We start from the raw sequence: 19,188 nt of genomic DNA, 5'->3' as shown, positions 1-19,188 counted from the left end.
ACACTGACTAAAAGTCTACTTCTTTTTTCCAACAAATGAGCAGTGAACTAATACATTTATCAGGACAAAGAGGCAATCAGCTGAACATATTCAATTTCCATCCTGCATTGAGCAGCACAGATTCAAAGTTTGTTCCTTCTGCTTAAATGCGGGACACAGAAATCTTTTTGTTATTTAGCAGATGCTTCCAACCAAAGAAAAATAAAAAATAGATATACCTAGTATAGTTTACTGCAGGCACAGTGTTTTTAGAACATTCAGTGCACTTTGCTTAAGAACAGACTGGAACTCAGTAACTCTACAATTCATGCGTCATCCCCTGTGAGGTTTGATTCCAGGACCTTAGGATTTCCAGCCCATGTATTAAACCACTTAAAGGGATAGTTCACCCAAAAATGAAAATTTGATGTTTATCTGCTTACCCCCAGGGCATCCAAGATGTAGGTGACTTTGTTTCTTCAGTAGAACACAAACAGAGATTTTTTTATTCAAACCGTTGCAGTCTGTCAGTCGTATAATGTAAGTGGATGGGAATCATGGCTTTGAGAGTCATAAAACATACACAAACAAAACCTAATTAAACCCTGCGGCTCTCGGGCTGTGCAAGAAACTGAACAGTATTTATATCGTTTTTTACCTCTGATTTTCACCGCAATGTCTGAACTAGTGTTGTTACGTTCATGAACGAATCGTTCTTTTTGAACAAATCTTTTTGGTGAACGAATCGTTCTCGTTCACGTAATCCATTGACTCATATTTCTAGTTCACTGAAATTCCTCCCTCCACAGCAGCGCGGCGCTATTGGCAGCGCATGCGCAGATCAGTGAACCGGGTAGCTCTGTGGACTGTTTCATCCTGACAAAGAATGACTAAACCTCGAGCCAATAGCCTTCGAGTATGAGATGTGACGGAGCATGTGATTTGTTGAATGTAGTGAATGAATAACGAACTGAAAATGAACGAATCTCTTGAAAGAATCAAAATTTCCATCACTAGTCTGAACTGTCCTTCAGCCTGCACATGAGGTGTCTTCTTATTCAGCCGGAGCGTGACGCGTCTTCTTCTTCTTCTTGCTTTATGGCGGATGTCTTTACACATCAATGTATCATCACGAGCCGCAGGGTTTAATTTGGTTTTGTTTGTATATGTTTTATGACTCTCAAAGTCGTGATTCCCATCCACTTACATTATACGACTGACAGACTGCAACGGTTTGAATTAAAAATCTCTGTTTGTGTTCTACTGAAGAAACAAAGTCACCTACATCTTGGATGCCCTGGGGGTAAGCAGATAAACATCAAATTTTCATTTTTGGGTGAACTATCCCTTTAAACCAGTTCTGCGTGATGAGGAAGTGAGAATCACCACGCTGGGATTTACATGAACACCAAACATCTATAGGGGCGGTATCAACAAACAAATAATGTTAGTCTTTAGTTAAAAAGACTAAAGAAATTTCTCAATTCCCATGCATAAATATAAATTGACTTTTAAATGACATTATTTATTATGTTATATTATACATTATATTATAGAAGCTTAAAAAGGTCAAATAAAAATTTTTTTTCTTTCTATTGTCACACTTTTCACTCCTGTAAATATTTCTCATGCTAGATTTCTGAACAAAATACTAAGAGGGAAAACATATTCAATTGCATTTTTGACTCAAAGAATTATAAATAATGAGATAGAGTGGTGGGAGCTGTCAAAAGCTTATTAAGATGCAAAATTAAGTTTACTGCTTGACAAGTGCTGTTTTTTTTTTCAGTGGACGATTTGTCATTTTAATCCTGAATATGTGGTTAAATCCTTATAAGGAGTAACACACCACTCAAAAAGTACCAAATCTATGAACATGCACACTACACATGGTTAAATACATTTTTATAAAGTCATTTCAGAGGGTATTTCAAAGTGACCAGCCTGTCCTGCAGATTTGCGAATAGACGTTCAAATACTTCCTTAGTATGCAAAGTAGTTTTGCACAACCAAAGGGTACGCAAACTCGGCAGAGCTTAAAGTTTATTGCACCATCTGGAGTACGAAAAGGAAGGCAATGTGTTCTAGCCGAGATGTGTTTGGCAAGCTTTAGTTTTCATAAAAATATATTTGGTTAATTATCCTCCATGATATAAACTTACAAGATTATTTCCCTTGCATAAACAATAGAATTACAATGCAAATTTGACTATTTATGCAATTTAACCTCCCTAGCTTAAATATCATATATCACCTGCTCCCTACAAAAGTGTAAACTGAAGCATTCAAATGTCCACATATTTGTCCATAGTTTGCCTTGCAAATTATGCAGTACTAGAAAGACAGGAAAACAGGTGAGGAACCGGTAATATGTCTTTATCCCTGAAAAGTGTACGAAATGAGTGCATAGGTATGTTTTCTCTGTTGTTGTGACTTACAGCAGCCTGGGGGTATAGAGAATCTCTAGTGCCTTTAGAATTGTCTTCATCAATCCCCTTCACATCCAATGGGACAGTCTCATACTTCTCATTTCGCCACATGCTGTCTTGTCCTCTCGGGCCTGATGGCTGCTCCTCTGTGCTGTTGAAACCCAAGAGTTTCTCCCCTGTTGAAGAGCAAACACAAATTTATCAAAGCAAATATTATTGATTTGCAATATGAACCTAAAGTGCAATGCTAAATTAATCTCAACAACTATTGGTGTAACACAGATTTGCACAGCTGGTGTAAAGTTTAGTTTGACATACACTTAAAGAGAAAAATCAAGTTTGAATGCAAATTAAAAATAAACAATCAAGAGCAACAGACAGCCCAACAGTTCACATTTAATACAAAATGAAAACAGAAGAGGTCACACAGTCAGTATTCTAAATTGTTTTTATTTTATTTTTTAGACCAAGAAATTGTTTAGAATCTTAAATATTTCTTTTTATTTTCATGATTCTTTGTTTTACTATTTTTTACAAATGTTTACATTTCATTTTCAATAAGGTCTCATAATTTTGGAACATACTATATTTAATACCATAACAACTTCTGTTGCTTTTTATAGATCACAGCTCTGGAGTAAAAACAGAGAGGGCAGCAAGGGGTCAATACATTGATAACAATAATACCTTCCAACCTAATTACAGAGCAGCTGAGAGCAAATGCAATTCATGTAAGACACGCATCGGAAATTCATCACCTTGACTAAAGCCTAATAAATAAATTAATGTTTTTAAAAATGGAGTGGTAATACGACAATGGTACTGTATAATGAATCTCAAATAAAAAATAAAGCAAAAACAACGTCCTATAGAACGCATGCCTACATTTTTCTCCCTAGAATGCATATGTAGGTCATTGTAGGATACAAGTGTGTGTGTGTGTGTGTGTGTATGCTTAACCTCGGACTGCTCCAGGGGGACTGTCACTGCAATAATGTCATTTAGCCTTTTTTTCTTTTGTAGTCAGTATAAATTTGAACATGATAAACACAACAAATAAATAACCCAAGAAAAAAAATACACACACACACACACACACACACACACATACATACATACATACATACATATATATATATCATTTTGACAGACATATGGAAACTAGGGGTATTAATACGAACATCCTTTAATATTAAAATGGCATATTATATGTGAAAATAATTAGTTTACACGATCCCAGATACATTCATGTTATATTATTATATAATATTTGCTGCAATAAGTAAAGAATCTTTAGAGAAATTTTCTTAAATTAAAAAGTGAGTTTGAAAAAGATTTTGTTGAATTAGATTTCCGTTCCTGCTAGAAAATCCTTGTCATTTCATCAGAGGATGATCAAGCTGAATTTTGGAACATTATAGCTGGTTTGTCACCGGTCCAAGGTGGTTTATCAGCTTTAACCAGCTTGGTCAAAGTCTGCCGGATCAATCTCAGCCCTATTAACTGCTAGTCCATCTGATCCATCACCTAGATCAATGTAGACAAGCTAATAAACAAACCTGAACAGCATGTTCCGCCAAGAAACCATATAAAACCGGCTGCCATCAGAAGAGGAACTGATAGCCAACTGATATACAACATGCTTTCTGGTCATTTTCAGCCAGAACATTACCTAGAGGTTTATGTTTAAGAGGACCATATATTCATTTGCTCGTTGAGATTAGTTAATGAAGCTCGATTACATTCACGATAATGATGTCAGACAAATGGCAAACGCCCTTGTGGTAGTCATTCATTGAGAGTTACATTTGATTGTCTCCTGGTATTTCAAGGCCAATAAGTCACACTGTTGCAAATATGGAAAATATTACAGGCTTTATACATCATTCCCACATTCTATTATAAAATCCCTGTAGATAATGTAACATTCTCCCTTAAACCATTTCTTTTTGAAAAGCCATGCCTCCATATAGCCTACCACAAATGGGAAAATCCCCTCTGACAGCTCAGGTTGACATGCCCCGCCCCCTCAAACCAACATCTCTCTCCTCAGGTGAAGATGATGATGCTGCGATGGATTTTCCTCATATGCTCACTGTGTGTGTGTGTGCGCGCGCGCCTGAAGGCAATACGTGACTGCACTGAACCCACAGAACACTGTTGCTCACCTAATAACACAAGCCTCTTTATCCATTCATCACATCTGACTTTACTATTAGTATTATTTTATTAATAATCCCTGTTGAAAAAAACAGCATAAAGGACCAGCAAAGGACCAGTTTAAACCAGCATCCCAGCGTCAAAACATACCTAACCAGCATATGCTGTTTTTTTCAACAGGGATAACACAAGTCAACAGGTTATTGCTTAAATGCATTATTTATAACATACCTGGATGTTATAACAATCGTGTTAAAAATAAATATGTTGTCTGAGTGATGGATTCTGTTTGGCTACGGAGCGATCCATAATCTGTCGATCTTTAAAATAAAAGCGCAATCAGGATTCTGAATGCAAAACATGAGAAACTCACCCGAGCCATCAGCCTCCTCATCTTTCCTCGCAGTATTTACATCATCTTCACCCTTCATTGGCGCAAATGTTCGTTGCATCTAGTTTCCAGGTGGATATATGGAAGTTGTAGGCGGTGTGTGTGAGAGTGACGTCCCTCCGCGATCGTTTGTGGAGTATTTACATGAAGTCTCGAGCAGAGGACTGGATCCGTGCGAATGCGTTTTTATCTCATCCACCAACCACACACATCTACATCACTACAAGAAACACGAGCTTTTCCTCATGTCAGATGCGCTTTATTTGGGCAGTTCATGAAGCAACACCAGTTGAATGCGGGATTGTCTCATTTTGTTAAATTATGTTTTGAAGTCACGGGACTTACAGCCTGTTTAAATATTATGATTTATACAGGGATGCATATCGGTGATACGGGCTATTATACGGGCTATTATTATTATATTATACTCCACAGCGAATTTTCCGAGTGTAAGCTTGACCATTTTAACGATAACACATTTATGAAACACAGAAAAATGTGTTAAACTGCAAAAAATGTAAATGTACAAAAACAAACCATTGTTTTCACAAACAATACTGTATGTCCATATAATAACTAAACTGCTCTAAAAATGGCAGTTTTTGTTAATTAGACACCATTAAGAGTGTACTATTACAGACCACTGATGACTACTACCGAAAAAAATTTAAGAACATCAATTCAAAATGTCTGTGGTCAAGTAAATCTGGAATATACAAGGTCTCAAATCTGATTGGACAGAGGGGCATTTCAAGACTGCTACCAGCACTGTTTGTATCACTTCTTTGTTACATCCTGTAGGTGGTGACAAGTGACTTTGTTTATGAGTTAGTCATTGAACCATTAATTGAACCGATTATACTGATTCATTCAAGCACAACGAATGAGGCCCTGTCCCAAATTGTACCCTAAACCCTTGTGGTCTTCCTCTGAGTCCACACTTTCGTGACGTAATGCTGCTTTGACTGTCGGGTAGAAGTCTGCTACGGAGCTCGCCTCAGCGCAGACTCGGCAGAAGTGCGCAATGAGGGTGCATAGCGGCCGCAAAGGGGGCGCTTGTGAGCACCCTTCTGAAAGCTAAAATGACAAATGGGACACCCTACGGTCTAGTGGACTTAACGGACACGTGTACGCGGCGGCCATTGTAAGTCTGCAAGACCACAAGTGCACATGAAGGCCCTGTCCCAAATGGCACCCTCAACCCTCGCGGTCTTCCTCCGAGTCCGCACTTTTGTGACGTAATGCCGCTTTGACTGTCGGGTAGAAGTCTGCTGCAGAGCTCGCACAAGTGCAGGCTCGGCAGAAGTGTCGATTGAGGGCGCATAACGGCCGCAAAGGGGGCGCTCGCGAGCACCATTCTGAACGCTAAAATGACAAATGGGACACCCTACAGTCTCGTGAATTTAACGGACACACGCACGCGGCGGCCATTGTAAGTCCATAAGACCGCAAGTGCACATGAAGTGTTCCATTTGGGACAGGGCCGAAGTGTGCCATTTGGTACAGGGCCTGATTGTCCTTACGAGTGAGTCATTGAATCATTCACTCAATAGATTTGTTCAAAAGACAGGTTCATTTGGGTTTGAAAAGTGCTGAAACTATTTGATCTTTAAGAGCCAGATTTCAGTGCTCAGTAAAGCCAACTCAAATGACACTTCACTCCTTACTGATCAATGCACTGTTCAGCGCTCATGCAAGTGACCTGGAAGCTCCTCAACCTGTAAGTACAGATAAGTTATTGATATCCTCAGGGACACGTCAAGCAGATTTTTTTCCTATATATAATTTTACCCGAAAGAACAGGTAATTATACACACACTTTTCTCTCTCACACACATTTTTCTTACTTGCAATGAAACAGTCCAGGCACAACTGCCATTTCTAGTTCTAAAGTGACTTTTTATATGTCAGCAATATCACACTGGCATATGTGATATTATACAGTATTGCAGTGCCGTAAAGTTATTTGTAGGTTCGATATTTGCCGTACATTCACATTCCCTTTCCACTTTTATAGAGTCGACATTCCTACAATGATATCAATACCACGATTAATTTGAACAATATGCAACCATTGTATTTCGACATAAAAAAATATTAATTCAAAACTCCTACGTGTATTTTAGCTGCAAATTTATACCCGAGAAAGCTTTAATGCAGTATTACGGTGCACGATGCACCAACTGGTTTAAAACGCCAAAATTATTGCAATTACAATAACTTTTAAAATTTAATAATACACATTGTAAAACTTGTAGCACTCAAGAGTTACTTAATAGAGGTTAGATTTTGACAATACTTCATTTCATACAAGTGCATAAATAAATAAATAAATAAATAAATACATTTCTTGAAAAAATAATCCCTGTGGGTTTAGTGAGTTTGTAGTGCCCAGACTGACTGACTACAGATTACATTTTGCCATAACCTCCTTTACTGTAAGTACAGTAAGCTAAAAAAATTTTTTTGAAAAAATACTAGAATGAACCAAAAGTTTTTTTTTTTTTCATATTCCAAATATTGTAGTAGGTTTCTGGTGGCCAGTCTGGCTATGGCTGAAATCTTGCCAATACCTCCTTTACTGCACATACAATGCACAAATATTTTTAGAAAAAAAGTTACTCTAATTCACCAAAATGTTTGTTTATATATATATATATATATATATATATATATATATTGCTGGTGAAGGGTGTGACCAAAGCTGCTCCAGCAGGACAGTAATTCTCCAGGGCAGTACCAGGAATACAGAGAGCCAGGGAGGTGCCAGCAGTACAGGAGTCCAAGACAGAGCCAGCAGTACAAGAAGCCAGGGCAAAGCTGGCAGTACAGCGAACCACCAGGTTGGCGCTGGTGTCACAAGGCTATTAGTTCAGGAGCAGCCTCTTTGGCTGTGACGAGGTAGCTAGGGAAACTGGAGTTAGGAATGTCCTCCGGGACCATGACAAAAGAGCTATGGACTCTGGAGTCAGGCAAGGCTTCTGTGACCATGACAAAGGAGCTAGGGACACTGGAGTCAGGAATGGGCTCCTTGGCTCTAACGAAGGAGATAGGGACACTGGAACTAGGATCATTTGAGGTAGGAACAGTCTCTGCAGCTGTGATGGTGGAGTCCACACCCCTTCCAAAAAAAATGTCTTGGGAGGCGCTAATGATGTGTGTGCAGCCCCCACACACAGGATAACTATAGCTATAACGGACAGCGGTGCGGCCTCTGGAACTTGAGCAGGCTCCTGGCTGAACTCTGGGACATGCTCTGGAGTGGAATCTAAAGCAGACTTTTAACTTGAGAACCGGTGTATGGAAATGTTTTTCAGAGCTGTCTTGACAGAGATGACAGGAGGGTCAACCAAATTTTGCTCCCATGCCCGTACTGTTGTCCAGGGTCCAAAGTTCACTTTCTCGACACCCCCATCTCACAGTCTGGATTGTTCAGCAACACTGTCGAGGACTTCGCTAAGGAGTTCTCTTTAGCAGACGGAGACAATTAAACACTTCTTGCCTCAGTGTGATGTTTCTTCCACCAAGCCGCTGGGTGCTGCCTCATCGTCTGCTCGTTGTCGAGGGTGTCCTCCTGTTGCCTGCTCCATTGGAAGGTGACACCCTAGTCTCATGGTCTGCAGCTAAACCCTCCAAGCGGCAGCCAAAGCCTCACTGAGACAGTCCACCTGGAGATGGAGGGAACTGCTCTTTTTCAGGAGATGGTGAAAGCGCCGCTCCTTCCTCCATGGAGGGCTGAGTGGAGAATCGTTTGTTGACCCAGCCCTCGCACTGCTGTGTCCTGTTCGTGCCTTGCGCATCTATGTGGACCGTATGCAGTGTTTCAGAACATCTGAGCAGCTCTTTGTCTGACACTTGACTTTGTGGGTGAATGCCTTGTTGGTCAGCCCCTGCATATGGCCTTGTGCTCCGCACTTGGATTCCTGGTTTGGTAATCTTGTGCATGTATTTTTCCATAGTGTACACTGTGTCTTTCCCTTGCAAAAGCTTTTCCCTTTCAAATACCTCTATTTTGTTCTTCCAGTTGGTAGAACACAGTTGCAGACCATCTCCATACATTGTTACTGCCATCTGTCAGTTCGTATGTAGTTCTCCACAGTTTTCTCTGAGTATGTTTTCCCTTTCACGGGCACGCTTTCCACAGTGCTTTGTCGTAAATCAGAGAACAGTATGGACTGCTTGTCTGTCCCACGTTACAGTAGACTTTGTTGCCTTACATAGGGTCCTGGGAAGGGCCATTGGTTGTGGCGCTTTCCATAGGGAACGTAACGTCGAACGTGATTGAATGAAAGGGAACATCTCGATTACTGTTGTAACCCTCATTTCTTGAATGAGAGAATGGAGATGATACGTCCCTCATGCCACAACCGCGGGCCAACTGTGGGGTGCCGGGATCCCATCTCGGCTCCTCAGCTGCAAATCTGAGGTGAGTGTGCGGCCGACTTCCTTATATACCCCATGGGTCACAGGGAGGAAATTTGGCATGCAAATCTCACCAACCACAGTTCATTGGCTCTTTCTCTTCTTAACTGAAGGTTATTGGGGTTTCCAAGCATGACCCTATACATCAGTATCAATGTAACATCTCTGTTCCCTCATTCAGGGAACAAGGGTTACAGCAGTAACTGAGACGATCCACAGGTGGCCAACACACACTCCACAAAGTCCACAAACATTCCCCGAGGATCCTCGGTGGGCAGGTGTGCCCTCATCTGCTCAAGCCTGGCGTGGTAAAATCCGCTTAACGAGTGGTCAGGAAACAAAGTAAAGCAAGACACTAAAAAATCCCTCATGTGGTCGTCAAGGGATCTCCACCACTGCCAGGGGCGGATTTAGTGATTTGGGGGCCCCAGGCAAAATATATGAATGGGGCCCTATGTATTTGCACACATTTACAAATTTAGCCTTGAGGTTCTTTTTTTGTTGTGATGCTTGCTGCTGCATAATGGTGCCCCACAGTTGTGTCCAATGTTTCTAAATTTTTTCATGTACATATTATAATGGCTTTCTTTCATGTTGTAGACCACGAAATAGCAATTGATTTACAGTTTTCACAAAAACAAAATCAATTATAAAATGATAAACCTCACAATTGAGCCTTTAAACCATTTTTTAAGAAAAGAGAGTCAGAAGTATAAATTATGATATTAATTTAAAACAGGGTTAAGAGGGTGGTTTTTCGCATTGGTCTGAACAAAAACTGCAGATGGGATTATTGAAAATGTACATTGATTCTCTGCCAGCAGAAGGTGCTTTTGGAACATCAGAAATACAGCGGTTTCCCCGGTAACGGCTATAAACAAAGCAGCGCTGCTCATTAACGCTACATTATCAGATAAAATGAAAATGCCATCGAAACCTTTCTAAAGACAGTTGGCTCCCTTCAGAGATTCATTCATGTAAAAACTTGAATTAGTGAGAATGAGAAGTGTGAAAAAATATAACCTATATTGAGGAGGAAAGTCCACTGATGACTGTGATGAGTTACCAGCGTAAGCCTGTGTGCCAAACGCTGTCTAATTCTAAACTTTAAAATACACTTATTTTAGTTATTTTAATTACAAATATAAATGAAAATGAAAAAAATTATGAAAAGGAAATTATAAATTTACACACCTAAGGATTATATCAACCAAACAAGTAACTGCGTATGCGTCCTCTACTTGGGTTCTTATGAATTATTATAATTATGAATATTCTGTCACATTGCTGAGTTAAAACACTCACTGGAGGCCGGAATCAAAGTCCAGGGAAATTTTATTTCAATCCAGAAAAACAGAAAAATAGAGAATCAGAGGAGAAACAACACAACACAATAACTAAAATATGACTAATACCAGAACAAAGACTAAGGAGAAACAGCGAGTATAAATAGTGACACCAAACGAGGGAACAAAATAATGCAAACCTGAACTGAGCACTCAAATCAATGTGTAACTATGGTAACAAACTGACAAGGAAACTGAGAGGACCAAATTGATTAACATAGTAGAAAATCAACTGTGAAAATCGAGCATGAACAGATATGAAAAAAGTGTCCAAAAAAACTACACTAAAAAAATAAATAACAGGAACATGAAAAAAACACTTTTGATGAATTACAGTAACTTTTTTTCATAAAAATATTTGCATACTGTACATACAGAAATGGAGGTATTGGCAAAATTTCACCTGTAGTAAGTCCGTCTGGCCACTATAACCTTTGGAATATAAAAAAACCCTTTTGGCGAATTACTGTAATTATTTTCATGAAAATATTTGTGTACTGTACATACAGTAAGGGAGGTAATGTCAACATTTCACCTGTAGTAAGTCAGTCTGGCCAGTAGAGACATACTACAATCTTTGCAAAGTGAATAAATATAGGCAAGTAATAATATTTTGTAACTGATACGGAATTTAATAGGTAGCCAGTGCAGAGACTGTAAAATTGGGGTAATATGATCATATTTTCTTGACCTGGTAAGGAATTAGTGAATGACTGTAATTGTTTTCATGAAATATTTGTGTACTGTATGTACAGAAAGGGAGGTATTGGCAAAATTTCAGCTGTAGTAAGTCAGTCTGACCACTAGGAACCTACTACAACCTTTGGAATATGAAAAAAAAACCTTTTGGTGAATTACATGAATAATTTTATAAAATATTTATGTACTGTACATACAGTAAGGAAGGTATCGGCAAAATTTCAGCTGTACTAAGTCATTCTGGCTGCCAGGAACCTACTACAATCTATTGAATATGAAAACACCCATTTGGTGATTTACTGTAATTATTATTATTAATTTTAATTATTAATTAAAAGAATGACATAAATCAGACGAACTACGACTCCTCACCCGCACAAACAAGGACTTTTTAAACTCCGCTGCCCTCTGCTTCACGAAAACCTGGCTGAACGCCATCCCGGACAGCGTGTTACATCTAACGGGCTTCCAGCTGTTCAGAGCGGACCGCGTCACTAATTCATTTCCGTAATTAATTCTACATCCTTAATTATTGCCTCTTTCTCAAGTATTATGTAAATACATATGCATATCTCTTTATTTATACAGTTCTATATAGAGTAAATGATGCACAAATCTGTACATAAATCTACTGTTCCAGATTCATACACATTATTTATCATTAAGTTTTACTATTTAAATGTTTTAGTTTTTTTTCTGTTCTCATGTCAGATGTGTATGTATGTATGCATGTATGTATGTACCAGGAGCACCTTAAAAAACCACAACAAATTCCTCATGTGTTTGCACACCTGGCGAATAAAGCTAATTCTGAATCTGATTCTGATTATTTTCATGAAAATATTTGTTTACTGTATGTACAGTAAGGGAGGTACTGGCAAAATTTCAGCTGTACTAAGTCATTCTGGCTGCCAGGAACCTACTACAATCTATTGAATATGAAAACACCCATTTGGTGATTTACAGTAATTATTTTCATGAAAATATTTGTTTACTGTATGTACAGTAAGGGAGGTACTGGCAAAATTTCACCTGTTGTAAGTCCGACTGGCCACCAGGAACCTACTACAACATTTGGAATATGGAAAAAATAAACCTTTTGGTGAATTACAATAGGTTTTTTTCTAAACATTTTTGATTACTGTATGTACAGTAAGGGAGGTATTGGCAAAAATTCAGCTGTAGTAAGTCAGTCTGGCCAGCAGGAACCTACTACAACTTTTGGAATATGAAAAAAACAACAACTTTTTTTTGTGAATCACTGTAATTATTTTCTTAAACTTATTTGTGTGCTGTAAGTACAGTAAGGGAGGTATTCACAAAATAAGTCAGTGTGCGCACTAGGCATGTACTATAACCCTTTTAAATATTAATTTGAATTAATTATTTGATTTCGTTTTGCAATGTGAGATGAATTTGCAGACCATCCCTAAAGCACCCTTGGCGAATATGCAGCGAATATAAAACCTAAAACTAACGTTCCAGCGCTTCAGCTCCTGACACCTGCTCACCTGCTCAGGCACTTTGTTTGTCTTTCAACCACTCAAGAAGATGCAAATATCGTTCCGCTTTACAGCTTGGAAACAGCGAAGTCTTAACAATTAAAGTACCATACTTTTCGTACAAAATCGCCGTAACGCAACGTATGCGCGATGTGCGGACAGCACTGATATGCCGTATTCATAGGTGTTCCCCTCACTATCAAACCAGGTCACAGGAATGTGGGCAGGCAGGGGACTGTCTAACATTATATTTACAGTTTAAATTATTGGGTAAATGTTTTCTCTGAGGTTAACACACACTGTGAAATGGTAAACACACGGAGCATGCACACACACAGTTTGAACATCTCTGACCAAATTTCATGTCTATGGGTCACGAAGTTATCAGAATTAGCTGTATTCGCCAAGTGTGCGCAAACACACGAGGAATTTGTTGTGTTTTTTTTAAAGAAGCTCTTGAAAAATTGAAGGGGGTCTGAATACTTTCCGTACCCACTGTACATACATACATATCTGACATGAGAACAGAAACGTTTAAATACGACTTAACAGTAACTAATAATGTATATGAATGTGGAACAGAAGATTTATGTACAGATTTGTGCATTATTTACTCTATATATACAGCTGTATAGAACATATGCATATGTATTTACATAGTACTTGAGAGAGAGGCAATAATTAGAGATAGAGAATGAATGAATTACAGAACACAGGTCATAATTCCTGTGTTAGCTGTTTAGGCTGGAGATGGCATGGGGGGAAAAACTGTTTTTATGCCTAGATGTTCTAGTGCACAGAGATCTGTACCGTCTGCCTGAAGGGAGAAGTGCAAACAGGTTGAGGCCGGGGTGAGAGGGGTCTTTGATGATGTTTCCTGCCCATTTCTTCACTCTGGAGTTGTACAAGTCCTGAAGGTTGGGCAGGTACACACCAATGATCCTTTCTGCTGTCCTAACAGTCCGTTGCAGTCTTCTTATATCTGATTTGCTGGCTGACTTAAACCAGACAGTTATAGAAGAGCACAGAACCGACTCAATAACAGCTGAGTAAAACTGTGTCATCTGCACCTGTGGCAGGTTGAACTTTTTCAGGTGACGAAGGAAGTACAACCTCTGCTGGGCCTGGGAGTCGATGTGATTGTCCCACTTCAGGTCCTGAGGAGCCCAGTCTCATGAAAATGTGTATAAATATATATGCAAAATAAAAACGAAAACTCGTGGTATTGATACGCAAAAATGGACTTTGGCGTGTACATGCTAGGCACGTGTTTCGCGTGCATATGATACGAAATTTGTTGGCATGCATATGATATGCACAACCCTAATCCTACCCATCGCGTAGCATATACACGCCAAAGTCCATTATGCGTATCAATACCACGAGTTTTCGTTTTTATTTGGCACACTATTTATACGCACTTTCATGAGATCGGGTTATCCTGAGAGATGGTGGTTCCCAGGAATTTGAATGACTCCACTACTGCCACAGAGCTGTCAATGATGGTGAGTTGGGGGAGTGCAGGGGGGTTCCTCCTAAAGTTTACTATAATTTCTACAGTTTTGAGCGTGTTGAGCTCCAGGTTGTTGTGACTGCACCAGACAGCCACCTGCTCAACCTCTTGTCTATAAGCAGACTTGTCGCCGTCCTGGATGAGACCGATGGCTGTGGTGTCATCTGCAAACTTCAGGAGTTTGACAGAGGGGTCTTTAGAGGTGCAGTCATTTGTGTAGAGGTGCAGTCATTTGTGTAGAGGGAGAAGAGCAGTGGGGAGAGAACGCAGCCCTGAGGAGCTCCGGTGCTGATGGTGCGGGTGTTGGATGTGAGTTTTCCCAGCCTCACTAGCTGCTGCCTGTCTGGTGATCCGCTGACAGATGGAGGTGGGTACAGAGAGCTGGGTCAGTTTATTCAGAAGGGTATCTGGGATGATGGTGTGGAAAGCCGAGCTGAAGTCCACAAACAGGATCCTTGCATAAGTCCCTGGTTTGTCCAGATGTTGGAGGATGTAGTGCAGTCCCATGTTGACTGTATCATCCACAGACCTGTTTGCTCGGTAAGCAAACTGCAGGGGGTCCAGTAAGGGTCCCGTAATGTCCTTCAAGTATGCCTACACAAGCCTCTCAAATGACTTCATGACCACAGACGTTAAAGCAACAGGTCTGTAGTCATTAAGTCCTGTGATTTTTGGTTTCTTGGGTATAGGGATGATGGTGGAGCGTTTAAAGCAGGAGGGGACTGCACACAGCTCCAGTGATCTGTTGAAGATCAATGTGAAGATGGATGATAGCTGGACAGCACAGGCTTTGAGGCAGGCTGGAGAGACACCGTCTGGGCCTTTGGCTTTCCTTATCTTCTGTCTCCTGAAGACTTTGCGTACATCTTCACAGATCTTAAGTGCAGGATGAGAAACAGTAGGGGGGATGGAGGGGGTGGGTGTTGATGGCTGTGCTGTGAGACGGTCGGAGTGGGTGTGGGGTGTCAGAACAGGCTTTTGCTTTTCAAACCTGCCGTAAAACTTGTTCAGGTCTTCAGCCAATTGTTGATTGGCCTCAGTGCTGGGGGATGAGGTCTTGTGTCTGGTGGGTCGTTGCTTGAAAGCTGTTTTTTTTTTAAGCTTTTCAGAGTAGTTTTTCTTATGCACGTCAAGTTCACAATAACTAGGCCTATAGGTCTTCCACTGTCATGAAAATCCTGGAAATATCATTGGATTTTAAAACTGGGGTTTCCAAGACTGAAAAAATGATTTAATCTTAAGTCATTGACAACCTGAATATGATTTTTTTTCTAGCTACAGATTGCTCTTTGTGGATGTTTCAAATCTCTATAAAACCTCCATACAATAATTATGACTGAAAATGAAAGTGTGGGTGTGGGATTCCCTGCAACTATGCCTGTGATTTATTGTGTCTATCTATCTATCGTCTGTCCCTTCGAATGTCATTCTTAACCCAACTTGCACTCTGTCTATTCTTGCTTCAAGAATATAAATCACTAATTTTCATAAGCAACTTTTTGCTTCTACTCCTTTTGCTTCTACTCCTAATTTTTTAATCATTGTCATGTGCGGACACTGCTAAAGTGCTTCCGATCATTTCCAGAGGTAAGCATTTGGTTTGTTTTGACCTATTTATTTTCTATTTATTGGTACACTATGTTCTGTTTCACATAGTATTACTGATCCACCCTTTTGTTTAACAGTTGGCAAGGTGTTCATCTTTTATTGCTTGTTCTTTGTTTATTGGCAGATTGTAACCAATCAAACCACAGCTGTTGGTTTCAAAATGCCCCAGGCTTATCTGAGGTTTGTGTCCCATGACATTGATGAGACTAGAGGTAGGGTTTCCCTCCGATAACTCTTCCATATTCATTGTGCAACGCTGCACATGTGAAGTACTGCACACTACATTAACACATGCATTTTCCTGTGGATGATATACAGTGATATGTGGGCTTCCCAGAGGCTATGAGCAGATATGGCAGAGAACTTTACTGATCTATGTAATTCTTATTTTATATTTTCAGTTCTTTAAACATTTGAATACAATTTTAGCCTACACATGCATTGGACTATTTAAATGCATCCATAGTTGTTCAATAGAGATAGTTACCTAACCATGGTGCAAAAGTTATGTTCTCTATCTCTCTCCTCTTATGTATCTGGTTTTGCTAGCCATTATTCTCTCTATTATGTTGTGGCTTTGTTTCAGATGACTTCAGTCAGTGTGGGGAAAAAAACTTGTTTCATCTTTTGTCACAAGTTTTTATAGACTACAATGCTAATTGTTGGCCTCAGTGTGAAGCTGACTTAATTTACAAGAGTGGTTAAGTTAATATAAAAGAACACAATTCTATGCCTGAGGAGATTTTTACACATTTAATATATAGTGTTTACTGTAACCTCTCAAATTTGGGACAATATACTACCAGTAGTCTCCTCCTCCTCTCTTATCTTACTCATACACTCTCTCTCTCTTTCAGTCTGTCTTTCTGTTTGCTCCATATCGTTAAAACATGCTACAAGAGAGGCCCCAAAATGTACTAGGACACTGAAGCCACACTTGAATCTATGAATGTCATTGCACTAGATAACAAAATATCAAGCAAAGTGGTATCCGCAATAAATGATGCTGGACTTTTTCTCAGAACTAATACTGAGGAAAGTCGGAAACAAAATACAGAAAGTAGCCAAAACTTGTTTCTGCACCAATAGATAAGTGAACTGAATAAATGTGCAACTTACATAATTTATCCATGGTACCCCCAAAAATATTAATTTGCATAAAGGAAACTACAAAGAGTGGTCTTCAGGTTAACATTAGCTGACTTTAAGTTCTGTAGTACAAAACACATTTAACCCTGTAAAACCTGACGTAGGAAATAATAATCAGAAACAAATAAAGTTTTTTTTTTTTTTTTTTTTTTTTTTAAATGGAATTGTTTTTTGAGCCTTTAGACAAAATCTAAAAAAGTTTGCAAATTTTGTTGAGTATCAGGCTGCATACATAGTCATGCATGAGGCCTTTATGGCTCATATAGTATGATACAGGAGAATATGGAGCTCATACTCAAGGAGGAAATATATGCAATTTTGTACAGCTGCAGATATTTATATGGCCAAATGTTAAATTCTGATAACTTGTAATGTAAATTAATGAGATCTTTAACACTATAGCAGACTACTTATAGATAAAATTGCTATAAATATCAGTTGCCACTCTATATCTTCAAAATGTTGTCTTAACATGATTATCAAAGCTCTGTAGTTTTTTTTTATTTTCTGAGGATTGAGAGATGGACAACTAAACTTTCATCAAAAGCCTGATGAATCATATTTGATACTTTTTTTTTTCTTAACCTTCACAGATTTCACGGCAACGATTCCACATGTATCACAACTGAGGGGGAGTGTTTTAACAATTATACTAAAAAGCCTTTTTCTTGCTAAAAAAAAAGTATTGATCAGAGCAGAGGGTAGAAGATAGAAGCTTGTATACAACAGGTTTTTCAGTTCTGACCAAGTTAAATAATAATCTGATTGATAATTTTATAGGCCTTAGTGTAATTTAGCATATCAAATATGAAATATTAGGCATTTATTATTATTAAATTACAGCACTGATAACTTTGCCAGATCAAGAGTTTCTTGTCCACCATATCTCATGCTGACTCACCACTTCCAAAAGCATGCATCAGTGGTGAGACGGGTGGTGTTGAGAATTTAGATTTTGTTTGGTTATTCGTGTGCACATAATGAAAATGATATTATTACCGCATATCTTCAGCATTTATCTGAGTCATATTTGCAATTACTTATCAGCCAGACTGATCCCAAGGACATTTTTTGTAAATTAAGCCAGTTTCCCTCAAGTTCCTATAGCAGAGTTACCACAGGTGTAGTTCATCACATTAACTATAGACCAGTTCGACAAGTTTCCAAGTTTTTTGGTTTTAACGAGGATATACATTTTTTAAATAGTTTAAACCTAACAAACTATTATATTCTTGTGCTATTCATCTTCATAATAAATGCCACTTGGTGTTGTGATTTGTTTGTAATGCAGTGACATTCATATAATTGATGAAGCTTAAGTGCCTAATTATTTTTTTATGAAAACACACACACACACCCACACACACACACACACACACACACACACACACACACACACACACACACACACAATGTATTAGATATATTTTTACCTGCCGGATGCATTATCCCAAAGCTGACTCTATCAGTGTGTCTCTTCCATCTTCCCTGTCTGTTTAAAACTTCCTTTACTCAGCATACAAAAAAATACACTGTATCTGTGTAAATGAGTGAAGGTTGGACTGCAACAGAAGCCCTTTAACCCGAGTGGGTCGTCTCAGGCCTTGATGGGAGAGTCTCATTTGCAAACTCCCCACCCATGAGAACTACACCCAACCACCCCAAGCTAAAAGATCATGAAATTGTTCCCTTAAATGTGATGAAGCTGGCTGGACTTTTAAAGAGATAATTTATCCCAAAAATGGAAATTCTGTTATATCTTTACATTTACATTTTCGCATTTAGCAAACACTTTAATCCAAAGTGACTTACTAAAGTATTTGTAATATACAATCCCTTACCAAAAAGTAGTATACTTCAAATTTATTTTAGTAAGTATACTTAAGTAAAGTTCAAGTATATTTGTAAGTAAACTTTATGTAGTAAGTATACAAATATCAGTGTACTAGTAGTATACTTGTAAGTGTACTATTTCAATACTCCTTGGGAC

General features: G+C 38.9%; 1 protein-coding gene across 4 annotated transcripts in view; it reads right to left on the bottom strand.

Annotated features, from left to right (window-relative positions):
- The window catches only part of LOC107686822 (anoctamin-1-like), a 45,514-nt gene extending 40,350 nt beyond the window's left edge, over nucleotides 1-5,164 (bottom strand). For 3 of the 4 annotated variants that reach the window (XM_016483952.1, XM_016483949.1, XM_016483950.1), the window contains exons 1-2: nucleotides 4,942-5,164; nucleotides 2,418-2,584 (exon numbers count right to left, since the gene is read on the bottom strand). In XM_016483952.1, the coding sequence (XP_016339438.1) occupies nucleotides 2,418-2,584; nucleotides 4,942-5,020 (246 nt within the window). In that variant the 5' untranslated portion in view covers nucleotides 5,021-5,164. The remainder of the gene's footprint in view (nucleotides 1-2,417; nucleotides 2,585-4,941) is intronic. The other variant, XM_016483951.1, reaches the window with a different exon arrangement.
- Nucleotides 5,165-19,188: the final 14,024 nt, after the last annotated feature.

Source organism: Sinocyclocheilus anshuiensis, unplaced genomic scaffold (assembly GCF_001515605.1).
Source record: "Sinocyclocheilus anshuiensis isolate Anshui unplaced genomic scaffold, SAMN03320099.WGS_v1.1 scaffold773, whole genome shotgun sequence".
In the NCBI taxonomy this organism is placed as follows: Eukaryota; Metazoa; Chordata; class Actinopteri; order Cypriniformes; family Cyprinidae; genus Sinocyclocheilus; species Sinocyclocheilus anshuiensis.
Note: the sequence above shows the minus strand (reverse complement) of the source record. Positions and strands in the feature narration are given on the sequence as shown.